Here is a 15115-nt window from a genome sequence, read left to right on the forward strand (position 1 = left end):
CTGCAATGTGTATCATCTACAAGATGCACTGCAGCAACTCACCAAGGCTTCTTCAACAGCACCTCCCAAACCTGTGAACTCTACCACCTAAAAGGACAAGGGCAGCAGACGCATGGGTTCACCATCAACTGCAAGTTCCCCTCCAAGTTACACACCATCCTGACTTGGAAATATATCGCCGTTCCTTCATCGTCGCTGGGTCAAAATCCTGGACCTCCCTCCCTAACAGCACAGACTGCAGCGGTTCAAGAAGGCGGCTCACCACCACCTTCTCAAGGGCAATTAGGGATGGGCAATAAATGCTGGCCTTGCCAGCGACGCCCACATCCCAGGAACGAATAAAACAAAACTCTCAGCTGCAAAAGCCAGTTAGTAATAATGACATCAGAAAACGCTGGAAATACTCAGCAGGCCAGGCAGCATCCATGGAGAGAGAAACAGAGTTAACGTTTCAGGTCTGGGACCCTTCATCAGAACTGGAAAAAGCTGGAGATGTAACAGATATTAAGCAGGTGCAGAGACAGAGGGTGGGTGGCGGGGGGGCGGGGTGAGTAGGGGGAGGAATTGAAGGAATAGTCTGTGCTTCTGTAAGAGGCAGGAAAGATAAAATGTGGCAAATGGGAATGATAAAATCATACAGCATGAAAAATGGGGGCAGGGGTTATAGTTTAAAATTGGTGAACTCAATGTTTGAGTCCAGAAGGCTGTAAAGTGCCTAATCGAAAGATGAGGTGCTGTTCCTCGAGTTTACGTTGAGCTAATAATAGAGTAATAATGACATGTTCATAGCTAAAGCCTAAATTAAAGGGGTGGTACTTTTTTCAATTTATTTTAATTTGGAAATCCTCAAGAGATACAACAATGATACAATTTATGGCAGGTCATGTTTACAAACAAATGGCTCAGCTGGTAGCACTGTCACCTTAGTCGGTGTTCAAGCCCTGGTTCAAGGTCTGAGCTTATATTTTAGGCTAATATGTAAATTCATTACTAAGGGTGTGCTGTACTGGTGGAAGTGCCATCCTTCGGATGATGTTAAAAACCATGGCACGTTCTGGTGGTTCAGGTGAATGTTAAAAATCCCATGACCCCATTTAAAGAAGAGCAGGAAGATCTTCTGGTGTTGTGGCCCACATTCCTCTCTCTATCAGCACTACCCAAAACAAATTAATGGTCATTCATCTCACTCCTGTTTGTGGGATTCTACTGTTAACAAAATAGCTGCCAGGTTGCCTATGTAATAGCATTTGCTGCACTTCAAAGTAGTTCATTGTATAAAATATGCTTTGAGGCATTGCTTAGAAACTTGATGAGGCACTACAGTATATAAATACAAGTCTGCCTGTTTGCCACTTTTTCAGAAAGGCTGTACCCCTTTGAAGGTGTATAGTTGCAATGGAAAAGATAACTTAATGTAAAGCCATAAGCACATGTTTTCTATGGGATTCTGTAATAAAGTTTGACACTCTGCTTTTTACACAGGCTCACAATGACTTGCTGCGAACATACGAGGCAAAACTCACGGCATTTGGAATTCCAGTAGATGAGCTTGGATTCAAGCCATTGGAGACTGCCTTTTGTGGACAAGAGATTGGTCAGGGCCCAGCTGGGTTGGTTGCTGCTGCAACATAGGTCTGGGCTGTAAACTACACTTCCTAATGACATGTTGAACAGTTGGTTACCAATAAATATGATTGGTAATGTTCCTAACTATGATGTGATACAAAGTTCTCTGTGAAAACTTCCTGTTCAGGAGACGTCTTTTTAATACTAACAATGAACAAAGTTTGCAAATATGGTTTTGAGAACTTGCAGTGTCTTTTTAAAACTAAGAATAAATATTTAAAATATACATTTAGAAAGAATCATTTTGCCTCATCATAGTAGGGTCTGATTTAGATTCCTGTATACCAGAATAAGAGTTCTTTTTAATTGGGAAAAAAAAACATGTACTTTTTTGCTGACTGTTATCATCTAGATTTTGTTGGTGACTTAACAATACCAGTCACTAAATTGTATTTGTAGATATGCAGTAATTTCTGGCTGTGTTATCTCCCTCAGCTTCACTCAATGCAGCTAACATTTTTAAAAAGTCCAAATATTCTTTGAAGCACTAAACATTTATAATCCTGTTTTACATGCATAGCTGTAAGGCACGATAAGGAATATAGTGGATGGATTAAACCCACCTTCCGTTACAGGTTTATTGAAAACTAACCTTAGTTACGCTCGCGAAGGGCATCTAGAACAATAGAAGTTTACAGCACAAAAGAAGACCATTTGGCCCATCTGTGTTGGCTCCTTGTTAGAGCAATCCAAAGCTAATCCTACTGCCTTAGCCTCTCCTCATAGACTTGTATCTTCTTTTGCCTCTTAGGGCGCTAACGGGAGGCGCAAAGCAACCGAATTCCCCCCCCCCTGGATTTAATGTCCTTTCTATAATGGGGCACCCAAAATGGCACACAGTGCTCTGTTACTGAACCACAAAAAATACCACCACTTACACAACAACCAGTATGTTGTTTGTCAAAACCAGAAATTATCTATCTTGTATTCTTTTGGGCATATTGGGCACTAACTGCCCCCTACTGCTTCCCGTGTGCTCAGAAATGAACATTTTCTGAAACCTTCCAAGAATTGTTTTCTTTTAATTTTAAACATCAGTTACAAAGCTAAGAGTAAGAACCTCCCAATACATGCAATCATCTACCTATATATTATTAAAAATCTTGTGTGGGGCATTCGTTACCTGTCCACAAACCTTACTTCCTGCTTTCATCATTTTTGCATATGCTTTCTGTCAATATTTCCCATTTAATTTTTCTATGTCAACTGTCATGATGAGTTGCAAGCTCTGGTTACCAGGTGGCTTTGTGGAGCGAGCTTCTAAATTCTGTCTTCCCAACTCCATTATCATCTTGTACGTGAAAAAAATTAGATTCCTCAATTGATCGTGGGCAATGCCATAGGCAATTTACTAGTAATATATTAAAATTCTTCAGACTTCTTGTCTGTTATGTCTATTCCCAGTTGTCATGATTTAATATAAATTTGAGACGTTTGGTAATGCCTGCTTCTATTATTTTCAAAAGTTAACATTGCCTGAAGTAAGATATTAAAATTGGGCATAACAGGGCAAGACAACCAGGATTCAATTGCAACACCAATGTACAAGGTGGAGGTAATGGGTTAATTCATACTCTGAGTTAAACGATATAGAGGTCTGTATATTGCATTTACCCAGCTAAGTTTTAAAACATGATTAGGTGACTGCTGAGAGATTAAACTACAGAGCAACTCATAGGAAGATTAGGGAGGATGTCTGGTCGGCCAGGCAGGCAACACACGTACAAGATAACATATCGAAGAATTCAATTATTATTAGTTACAACAGGGTTCCATTCTTCAAAGTATGGTGGGACTAATGAGGATGTGATTGCTTTGCAGAAGTAGCCCGAGAATAAGGTCAAAAGTCTGTGCTTTGCGCACCATAACAAGGACTGTTATCTTAAGGAAACATGTAACGAGCAACACCACCTGGCTACAGGCAATTAGATGGTTGTAAAGCAATTAAGATGAGGCCCATAGTCACAGGACGTGATGGGACCAATTGATAACTGGAATGTGGGACTCAGGGGCGGCAGGAAGAGGAAATGTCACAATTTTATAATTGCAACTTAGCTATAACTCTATATGCCGATAAGCTTTACCCTGCCCCTAGGGCAGGATATGACTGATAAGATTATGTATAAAAATGTAACTCACTAAACTTTCGGTGGAGTTGGATTCAGACAGCGATCTGAAAGGTTCTCCCCAGGCCTGAATAAACTGTTGTGACTTCAATTAGTGGTCTGTCTTTCTTACAACAAGCCGGTGACGTCGACCTTGTATATCACTTGGTCCACACTTTGGGGGCTTACATCAATTGGCGACGAGGATGGGATGCGCGATCCGAACAAGACTCTCAGACAACGATAACCTAAGACGGGTGAGTATGTTTTAATTACCACCTGTAAAATTAGAGGTTAATCGCTGGCGAGACGTCAAGTAAGAATCGACGTACAAAAGAACTATAAAAAGAAAGACACCTTTAATTGAAGGCGGTTAAAAAGTAAACCGACAGGCGGAAAGTCCCCTAACCCGGGAGGCGGGAAATCCTTTTAGCCGAGAGTGGGCAAAACCGACAGGGGCGGAAAGTCCCCTAACCCGGGAGGCGGGAAATCCTTTTAGCTGAGAGTGGGCAAAACCGACAGGGGCGGAAAGTCCCCTAACCCGGGAGACGGGAAATCCTTTTAGCCGAGAGTGGGCAAAACCGACAGGGGCGGAAAGTCCCCTAACCCGGGAGGCGGGAAATCCTTTTAGCCAAGAGTGGGCAAAACTGACAGGGGTGGAAAGTCCCCTAACCCGGGAGGCGGGAAATCCTTTTAGCCAAGAGTGGGCAAAACTGACAGGGGTGGAAAGTCCCCTAACCCGGGAGGCGGGAAATCCTTTAAGCCGAGAGGCGGCGAAACCTCAACAAACGAATGAATGGGTGCACAATAGCGAGTGAATGAAATAAACCCCTACAGTCACAAAGAGGTTAAAACTCAAAACCTCGGGACTAAAGGGTTGGTGTGTGTGTGGAACGAAACAGAGTGATTGACAGGAAGTAAAGAAGGAAATCTGAGAAGAGATATATAACGTGAGACGAGTGAATTTAGAATCATGAAAAAAAGGAGATGGAAAGGAGGATTCCCCACTGTGGGGGGACCTGGATTCTATAACCCGATTCCTGGTAGATAAAAAAAAAGACAGTGCAGAGAGCCAAAAGGCTTAGTGGGGGGGAGAAACCAAAGATAAAGAGGGAATGGTAACCTGAGCTTGGTACCAGAAACAATGTAAGGAATCGAAACAGAAGGGAGAGATAAAGAAGGAAAAAGATCTAATTTACAAGCGAACCAATCTGAAAACCCAGCAAAGGGGAAAAAAAAAGAAACAAACAGGGATTTGGGAAGCTAGGGAAAGCTGCTGAGTCCGATTTAAAAAGGAAGAAAAAGATAAACTTAAAGCTTTATCAACTTGGAAGTTATTAACATCTGTACCGAAACAAATAAAACACAAGATTTGCTGAGTGAAAGGAACCTTAAAAGTATGCTGGATTTTCAGGCTGTATAAAATTGTGTGTTAAAGTGTGAATGTTTTCCTAACTAGGAATGTTTAAGAGGTTACAATATTCCTTTGTCTGAAAGTCTGTCCTTTAAAAAAAAAGAAATGTCTGCTGTGTGTGTTTTAGCTCCACCCACTTCTCTGTGTTAAGAAAAAGCATTTAACCCTTTTGTCTTGGATTTTGGAAGTTTTAAGAATGTGCGAATAAGATTGTGCCCTCAGAATGAAAAAAACTACTACAATTTAAGCTGGAGTGTAAAAACTGAGAAGAGCAACAAAAAGTTTGTTTAACAAAAGATTAAGTTTCAGTCTAAGATTTAACCTTGGAGTTATGAGGTAAATTAACTTGTTAAAACCAGACTTTCATTGTGGCCACAGTGAAATTCTGGTTGGTGTAAATTGGTGTAGTCTGAATTGAATAAGATAACTCCACTCCACAAGAATATCTGATAGTGGCAGGTCCCTCTACAATATTTAATTGACTATGGTACTGGGAGCCCTATAGAATGCGGGACTAGAGTTAAACCCTAGAAAGCTACAGGTAGGGAAGGATGAAGTAATCTACCTAGGATACATAGTAACACAAGGGGAGAGATAAATGCCCGAAGACAGAAAGGTGGGTTAATAAAGAACAGTACCTTGAGAGCCAGGTGATAACTAATCAGAATCAGTGTGACGTGTGGCCATTGAAGAAAGCAGATTAAAGACTTTGGGCTGCTCGATCGGGAGTTTGTGATTCTGTGTAATACGGAGGATTTAAGGAAATTGTCCAGTAATATGAATAAGTTGGGGCTAGGAGGGGATCCTTTTAAAAAGCTATAGCAGACGTAGAGCAAATGAGACTCTGGCAGCATATGCCGACAGACTGTGGCCCACATGGGAGGGGCACTAGGACCAAGAGGACAGCTAGCTGAGCTGCACGCAATCACTGGCTGCATGCTTTGATTTATCAGTCCAGTACTTACAAGCAGCTATGGTCAGATTTTGATCCAGAAGATGGGGTAAATACACAGGCTAAAGTTGTGAGGAAAATGACCCTGCGCTTTGAGGTGCACCATACAGATAAAAGGAATATCGGGGTAATGAATAAGCCAAAGGAAAAAGTGTAAACATATATAGATAGTCGGTATGCCTTTGGGGTGGTGTCTGATTACATGGTAGCCTGGAGTAGGCGAGGATATATGACACCAGGAGGAGGACCCATAAGACACGAGAATATAATCAAGGAATTAGTAGGAACCTCTCTCCTACCTAAAGAGTGCGCAATAATAAATTAAAGCACACAAGAGGATTACTGACCGACACCACCAGGGCAATGCATGGGCAGACGAGGCAGCTAAGCGAGCAGCTGAGAAAGGGAATCTGACCAATGAAGCCCAAGTGTTCATGTTTAGTTAAAGTGTGAAGCCACAACTGTCTTTCGGTCAGGGATGTTTTTTTTAGGTTATGTGAAGTGACGCAATAATGTTTTGCTCCACCTTCAAAAGCCTGCAAAGGAGTTAACCCTTTCCACTGACAGCTGTTTGAGTTCACCAAGCAACAACTTCAGTATTACTGAACAGAATTTAAAGATATTAGACATTATTAAATTTAAGTTTCTTAATGTTAAGTTATTATTTCCCCACAGTGATGGAAGGAAAATTATGATTTGATAAATGGAAGTTATCTTATAAACTAATTGCAGCACCGCCTCAAATGGCCGGAAGACTGCTTGGGAGGCTGTCCTGTTACCCAAAGATAAACCTAGACAGATAGTTAGAGACATGAGGCCAAAGACCAACAGATTATACGGGATCTAGAACAGGATACACGGGACGACCAGAAGGAGGTCCCAGCAATAGGTAGCAAGGTGATGGCAGAAATAATACCAGCCGAACCAGGGCTAGCACCCAGATGGTCAGGACCTTATGAAGTATTAATGAACAGTGACACATGCGTTTGTATAGATGAGTCCGGAACGGGTAAAGGAAGGTGGAAGCACTGGACTCAGTTAAAAATATATAACAAAGACAATGAGTAAGCCAGAGATGGTGCCCTTTTGAGCAGAGTGAGGAGTATGCTAGAAGGTATAAAGAATGGGAAGGGGAGTTTCTACATATATCAATGATAGGGCTGTGTATGATGATAATGCTATATGCCATAGTTTGCATCTTCAGGTATGTCGGGAGACAGAGCCACAGACCAAGAAATGAACCAGATGTACAGCATTTCGAACTGATAGAACGGATAAGAATAGAATAATTCTAATTGGCTGGTGATGACCAGCCCCCCTTTTTGTAATTACAGGAACACTGGACGTCCGGAATGAGGTGGAACGTCCTCGCCTTGATCCTAGGGATGAACATAAGTATTGCCATTGTCGAGGGGGATTAGTAATTTTTTTTTTTTAATTCATTGATGGGATGTGGGCGTCGCTGGCTAGGCCTGCATTTAGTGCCCATCCCTAATTGCCCTTGAGAAGATGGTGGTGAGCCGCCTTCTTGAACCGCTGCCATCCATATGGTGTAGGTACACCCACAATGCTGTTAGGAAGGGAGTTCCAGGATTTTGGCCCAGCGACAGTGAAGGAACGGCGATACAGGTCCAAGTCAGGATGGTGTGTGGCTTGGAGGGGAACTTGTAGGTGGTGATGTTCCCATGCGTCTGCTGCCCTTGTCCTTCTAAGTGGTAGAGGTCGCGGGTTTGGAAGGTGCTGTTGAAGGAGCTTTGGCGAGTTGCTGCAGTGCATCTTGTAGATGGTACACACTGCAGCCACAGTGCGCCGGTGGTGGAGGGAGTGAATGTTGAAGGTGGTGGATGGAGTGCCAATCAAGCGGCTGCTTTATCCTGAATGGTGTCGAGCTTCTTGAGTGTTGTTGGAGCTGCACTCATCCAGTCAAGTGGAGAGTATTCCATCACACTCCTGACTTGTGCCTTGTAGATGGTGGAAAGGCTTTGGGGAGTCAGGAGGTGAGACACTCGCCGCAGAATTCCCAGCCTCTGGCCTGCTCTTGTAGCCACAGTATTTATATGGCTGGTCCAGTTCAGTTTCTGATCAGAGGTAACCCCCAGGATGTTGATAGTGGGGGATTCAGCGATGGTAATGCCATTGAATGTCAAGGGGAGATGGTTAGAGTCTCGCTTGTTGGAGATGGTCATTGCCTGGCACTTGTGTGGTGTGAATGTTACTTGCCACTTGTCAGCCCAAGTCTGAATGTTGTCCAGGTCTTGCTGCATATGGACACGGACTGCATCAGTATCTGACGAGTCTCGAATGGTGCTGAACAGTGTGCAATCATCAGCGAACATCCCCACTTCTGACCTTATGATGGAGGGAAGGTCATTGATGAAACAGCTGAAGATGGTTGGGCCTAGGACACTGCCCTGAGGAACTCCTGCAGTGATGTCATGTGATTGAGATGAATGACCTCCAACAACCACAGCCAACTTCCTTTGTGCTAGGTATGATTCCAACCAATGGAGAGTTTTCCCCTTGATTCCCATTGACTTCAGTTTTGCTAGGGCTCCTTGATGCCACACTCGATCAAATGCTGCCTTGATGTCAAGGGCAGTCACTCTCACCTCACCTCTTGAGTTCAGCTCTTTTGTCCATGTTTGGACCAAGGCTGTAATGAGGTCAGGAGCTGAGTGGCCCTGGTGGAAACAAACTGGGCGTCAGTTAGCAGGTTATTGCTGAGTAAGTGCCGCTTGATAGCACTGTTGATGACACCTTCCATCACTTTGCTGATGATTGAGAGTAGACTGATGGAACGGTAATTGGCCGGGTCGGATTTGTCCTGCTTTTTGTAGACAGGACATACTTGGGCAATTTTCCACATTGCCGGGTAGATACCAGTGTTGTAGCTGTACTGGAACAGCTTGGCTAGGGGCGCAGCTAGTTCTGGAGCACAAGCCTTCAGTACTATTGCTGGAATGTTGTCAGGGCCCATAGCCTTTGCAGTATCCAGTGTCTTCAGCCGTTTCTTGACATCACGTGGAGTGATTTGAATGGGCTGAAGACTGGCATCTGTGATGCTGGGGACCTCAGGAGGAGGCCGAGATGGATCATCCACTCAGCACTTCTGGCTGAAGATAATTGCAAATAAGGAGAACACAGGATGAGGTGTATTTTAGTGTGGCACATAGAGTTACTATGGTTGCCATTAATATGAGTACTTTTGAGATGAAAAAAATATGGAACTCCCTGTAGGTAAAACAGTTAGAGGGTTCACAGGGAAAATCTATCTTACAAAGATGTAAGAAACAGGGAGTATTGGAAATGGCCGGAGCAGGGTATGCGGCCGGGTTAGCAACAGTTAATAGCTGGGACTAATAGAAGGAGTAGAAGAATTACAAGCAAAAATAGAGAAGTTACTAAAACAAGCTACCGGAAATAGCCAGCAATTGACACTGGCAGGGAAACAAACAATAATGCAATTGTTGGGGGTGGAAGAGATAGTAGCCCCCATGCAGAAACAATCAATACAATTATTGATCGACTTAATAATGCTTTTCGCCAAACCGATAAGGAACTAATATATGCCATGTATGGCTCATGGCTATTGTCGAATGCTCAGCATAACATGAGGCAAATAAATAATGGACAGATCCCCAATTGGATTACTAATGAGGATCTGGAACCTTGGATTGACACAAATAAAAGCCTATGTAAGGGGCGTAAAATGGGACCGGGCAGGCAATTGTCTGACCCCACGGACTAAGGTGATTGGCTTTGTACTGGCCATCCCACAACTCCCAGAAGAGGGACAGCCCCTATACGATGTGATTAATATAGGAGAGGTACAAAGGGAGAGTTGGGTTAAATATCATGATGTCCCTACCAAGGCACTTTGGGAAAGGGATGAAGAAAATAACCAGAAGAATGGAACCATAAGGTGGGTGGTAATGGATGGGTGCCACCACAAGGGAAGGACATGGGTGTGCATGCACCCTCCCACCGAGGGAGACACATTCGAGTGCGAATTTACAAAAATCACCACTTGCACCCTCGAGGTACACCCAAGGGGGATACACCGGACAAGGGTAGCACCAAGGAACAACGGGACATTTTGTGTCACCACAATTAAACAGAAATATGAATATCAAGATATGACTTGTCCCATTCCCCAACCAAACCTTTGTTTTGGTCTAAAGATACCTACACAGATAGGAAAACCTGGTCACTTGATAATATGGGACTTAATAAAAAGGTTGACACTTATGTCATACCAGAGCCCAAGGCAATTCCTAAGTTAGAGGAAGAGGAAACTTGGAAGAAATTACGGCAGGAAACAAAGGAAATTTTAAAGTATTATCATAAAATAGAAGAAGACTTAAACAACAAAAAGACATTAGTACAACATTAGAGGAAACTCACCCACCTCTTCCTATTTTGATAATTGGGGATCAGGATGGACGGGGACGTTGGGCGCCTCAGTGATACAAGGCATAATGATATTCCTCATGATTGTTATTACGATATATTGTGTATTTTTGCTGCTCCAGTGCCTCTGCACCAGAATGGGTAAAAAAAAGCCGAAATCGGTGCCGTGAAAGAAGTCAAGCCTAAGGAGAGGCAGGTAGAGAAGTTAAGTATGGAAAACTCCCCCGCCTCTCCAAGGCAAATGGTGTAAGACGTGATAGGAAGCCCTGAAATTACAAGGGATTAATTGGGCATGGTAATTAATGAGCGGGCCGGCCAACCGTAAGACAGGGGTGGCAGAAGGAGGGTGGCAGAAGAAGGGTGGTGAATGAGGATTGGTGAGTGATGACAGTCTCGAATTGGCACTTCACACACCCAACGCGGGAATGAGGGACAAGCTTGAGTGGAAAGCCTAAACCATTAATGCAGGGTCTGAGGGGCCCCAGGAATGGTTACACCGGAAGGAATGCAGAAAGGAAAACCCACCGTAAAGGAAAGACCACCATACCGCGTGGGGGGAAGTCAGCCTCCAAATTGATAGGATATATACACATGTATAACCTAGACTGGTAGAAGGTCAGGGAGTGCACGCTCTGGCAGACACCAGGAAGCGGAAATACATGTTGACCTATATTGGAACAATTGTCCAAAAGGTCAAAAGGGGGGACTGAAGTAAGATATTAAAATTGGGCATAACAGGGCAAGACAACCAGGATTCAATTGCAACACCAATGTACAAGGTGGAGGTAATGGGTTAATTCATACTGAGTTAAACGATATAGAGGTCTGTATATTGCATTTACCCAGCTAAGTTTTAAAACATGATTAGGTGACTGCTGAGAGATTAAACTGCAGAGCAACTCGTAGGAAGATTAGGGAGGATGTCTGGTCGGCCAGGCAGGCAACACATGTACAAGATAACATATCAAAGAATTCGTTTATTATAAATTACAACAGGGTTCCATTCTTCAAAGTATGGTGGGACTAATGAGGATGTGATTGCAGAAGTAACCCGAGAACAAGGCCAAAAGTCTGTGCTTTGCACGCCATAACAAGGACTGTTATCTTAAGGAAACATGTAACGAGCAACACCGCCTGGCTACAGGCAATTAGATGGTTGTAAAGCAATTAAGATGAGGCCCATAGTCACAGGACGTGATGGGACCAATTGATAACTGGAATGTGGGACTCGGGGGCGGCAGGAAGAGGAAATGTCACGATTTTATAATTGCAATTTAGCTATAACTCTATATGCTGATAAGCTTTACCCTGCCCCTAGGGCAGGATATGACTGATAAGATTATGTATAAAAATGTAACTCACTAAACTTTCGGTGGAGTCGGATTCAGACAGCGATCTGAAAGGTTCTCCCCAGGCCTGAATAAACTGTTGTGACTTCAATTAGTGGTCTGTCTTTCTTACAACAAGCCGGTGACGTCGACCTTGTATATCACTTGGTCCGCACTTTGGGGGCTTACATCATGCCTGATGGCTAGGCCTTCTACCATTAGTTGTGCTGTGGTAAATTGCTCCGGTTCACCTGGGCATTTTGTTTTTGCTATTTCCCAAGCCAGGTAAGTTTTTAAAATTTAAAATAAATGTTCCTGTCTTCAGATCCGCTGCGTTAAATTTGTGCCCCACTTTGGGGAAACCTGCTGCTGCCCGACCTGAGTTTTTTAAAATTCCTACCACTCGGAAACCTCTCTGCCACTCATCCAGTTTACAATCCCTGCTTACCACTCCTTAACTTTCATGCCCTGCCTGGGGCAAACTCTTGACTTTTTGAATCCTTAAAACTGTGTAATCTCCACCATGAGCAATGTCACATAAAATGATCTAGTCATCTTATAAAAAATACAGTGTTTGCAGGATATCTTTTGATCAGTGTTGAGAAAAGAAGCATTTTCATAAGATGTAACTGCTTCACTGGTGGAGATATTTATTGTGCCTCACTACTAGCCCTGGCTTAATCTATTTATTTAAAATAAAATTTAACGTATTCAATTCAATTCAATTTTTATTTGTCATATATGCAGCAGATGTGTGTACTGCACAATGAAATGTTGATTTTTACGAGTCCTCCCAAATATTCGAGATACAACTTAATTATGAAACAGGAATATCTGCAGCTGCAAATATTTCTGCAAACCCAGAGTTTCTTCTAAAAAGAATCACTTCAGGTTTTTAGAAACCCTTTGAGGGCTGCATTGATAATTCATCAAAAACAGGAAATCAAACACTTGTTCAATGAATTCAGAAAAATATTTTATGCATCGTTTCCTCTATTAATTGTTAAACATAGAATGACATTTTTCAAATGTTACATTGAAGGAGCAATTACAATAGATATTACAAGAAAGGAACTATATTGTCAAAGCTTTTTCATTACTCAATAGCCAAACTATTTCGAATAGCTGCAGTTTCCACTATATTTTGACAAAGTTACTAAGCTGACTGAGGTTTAACAGCTTCAACCAACAAACAGAAAGGCAGTATGACGTTATTCATTGAACTCTCATGTCACACAATGGAAAAAGGAACAGATTGTGGTCACTGGTTTAAGATTGAAGAAAGCAGCATTACACAGGCTCTTTTTCAATAAATGACTTTGGCAAAGAATTAGCTTATGTGGAAAAAAATGCTTTGAATTCAGTAATTGGGGTGCAGAATGGATGGCTGTAGTCCACATAAAAGTTGTATCAGATAATTACACAAAAAGAAATTGTAAGAGACACGTTGGGGTCATTTTAACCTAACTCGTCGGGTGGGAAACCCACGGGATCAGGTGGAATGCCGGTTTTACACCCTGCCCAATATTATTCTCCATTTACTTCAAACCAGCATTGCACCCAATAGTCAGCTGGGCGGGTTAGGTACAAATTGCTCCCACAGTCTGTGTCCATGTAGCTTACTACTGCAACTGCATTCAATCTAGGAATATTAGGAAAGTAGGCCATTCAGCCCCTCAAGCCTGCTCCGCCTTTCCATTAGATCATGGCTGATCTGAACCTAAACTCCATTTACCTGCCTTTGCTCCATAGCCCTTGATACCCTTACCTAACAAAAAAAATCTATCTCCCTCTTGAAAGCTCCAGTCGTTCGAGCATGCACACCCTTTTGGGGGGGGGGAAGAGAGTTCCAGATTTCTACTAGCCTTTGTGTGAAGAAGTGCTTTGTGATTTTGCTCCTGAATTGGCTAGCTCTAATTTTAAGATTATATCCCCTTGTTCTTCATTCACTACTAGAGGAAATAGCTTCTCAATATCTACCCTATCAAATCCTTTTAACATTTTAAACACCTTTATCAGATCACCCCTCAATCTTCTATACTGAATACAAGCCAAATTTATGCAACCTGCCCTCAAAATTTAACCCCCTAAGCCCTGGTATCATTCTGGTGAATCTGTGCTGCACCCCTTCCAAGGCCAGTATATCCTTCCTGAGCTGTGGTGCCCAGAACTGAACGCAGTGCTGCAGATGGGGTTTGACCAATGTTCGATACAACTAAAGCATAACTTCTTCCCTTTCTGTATTCCAGCTCCCTTGAGATAAAGGCCAACATTCCATTAGCCTTTTTGAATCTATCACTAATTTCTATCATTATTATACTGTAAACAGTGTAACAAAATAATACAAAATATGCACCCCATTTTTTGAATTTTACTCAAATCTAAACACAGGCACAGTGATATTTTATTATAATGTAACTAAAACAGAATCTCTAGTCCATGTTGGTGCTGATTAGGTCACTCAGGATCCTCGATAGGTACTGTATGAGAAGGGACTCAGGAGAAGAGCAATGTGGTACTTCTGACTTGCATCTGAGATGTTGAAGACAATCTGAAGGAACACAATATAAGAGAGGATCAGCTGTACATTCCAGTCAAATTCCTTCCTTTTGAGACACTATGGGGGTAATTTTGACTTTGTGCAATAGAGTAAAATGGAAATTAAAAAATTGGAGAGATGTGAAACGGGCAGGCGATTCGCGCTCATCCATTTTACATTATCGCAAAAAGTTGAAATGACCCCCTATGAAATTGTTTAAATCTATACCTGAAAAATGCTTCTCCTGTTGTAAAAGAAATTAAGAAATCCTTTAGTAAATAAGATCCATCTCCAAGGACAATCCTAAACTTGTGAGCATTTGCCTCAAGTAGATAGGTGCAGTGCAAATTAAATACAGTTATCCTCATTACAATGTTCTATCAGACGGTCGATTAAAGTCTTGTCAAATTAGTGGCTGTTCCATTAATCTCATTTGAAGAGGCATTATTCATTGTCTTCTAATGTAAATGTTACATATTAGTAATACATTTCACTTTTTATCCTGTGTAATACCCACTGGAAATGTTATGTATGCTAAGTATGGTTATCAATCTTTAACTTAGACACTGTATTATCATTGTTATAAATCCCTGGGTTAAAGTTGCCCATGTGAAGGTACGGCAAGAACTTTTAAGGACACAATGTGACTAAGAGCATACTTTCCATAATTCTGCACCAGTATCAACTGTTGCAGACAGTGAGGCTGCGCAGTCTCCAGGCAGAAACCCCAGGAGGAAGGGG

At 42.3% G+C, this 15115-nt stretch overlaps 2 protein-coding genes across 4 annotated transcripts in view; one reads left to right on the forward strand and one right to left on the reverse strand.

Moving 5' to 3' along the window:
• Positions 1–3843, forward strand: part of drc4 (dynein regulatory complex subunit 4) — a 40343-nt gene extending 36500 nt beyond the window's left edge. For both annotated transcript variants that reach the window (XM_085991670.1, XM_085991671.1), the window contains exon 11: positions 1483–3843. In XM_085991670.1, coding sequence (XP_085847796.1) covers positions 1483–1632 — 150 coding nt within the window. In that variant the 3' untranslated portion in view covers positions 1633–3843. The remainder of the gene's footprint in view (positions 1–1482) is intronic.
• An 8955-nt stretch (positions 3844–12798) lies between these two features.
• The window catches only part of LOC147116596 (5-hydroxyisourate hydrolase-like), a 112233-nt gene continuing 109916 nt past the window's right edge, over positions 12799–15115 (reverse strand). For both annotated transcript variants that reach the window (XM_085991669.1, XM_085991667.1), the window contains one exon: positions 12799–14386. In XM_085991669.1, coding sequence (XP_085847795.1) covers positions 14297–14386 — 90 coding nt within the window. In that variant the 3' untranslated portion in view covers positions 12799–14296. The remainder of the gene's footprint in view (positions 14387–15115) is intronic.

Source organism: Somniosus microcephalus, chromosome 6 (assembly GCF_052327205.1).
Source record: "Somniosus microcephalus isolate GS21.2 chromosome 6, FLI_Smic_1.0, whole genome shotgun sequence".
Taxonomy (NCBI): Eukaryota; Metazoa; Chordata; class Chondrichthyes; order Squaliformes; family Somniosidae; genus Somniosus; species Somniosus microcephalus.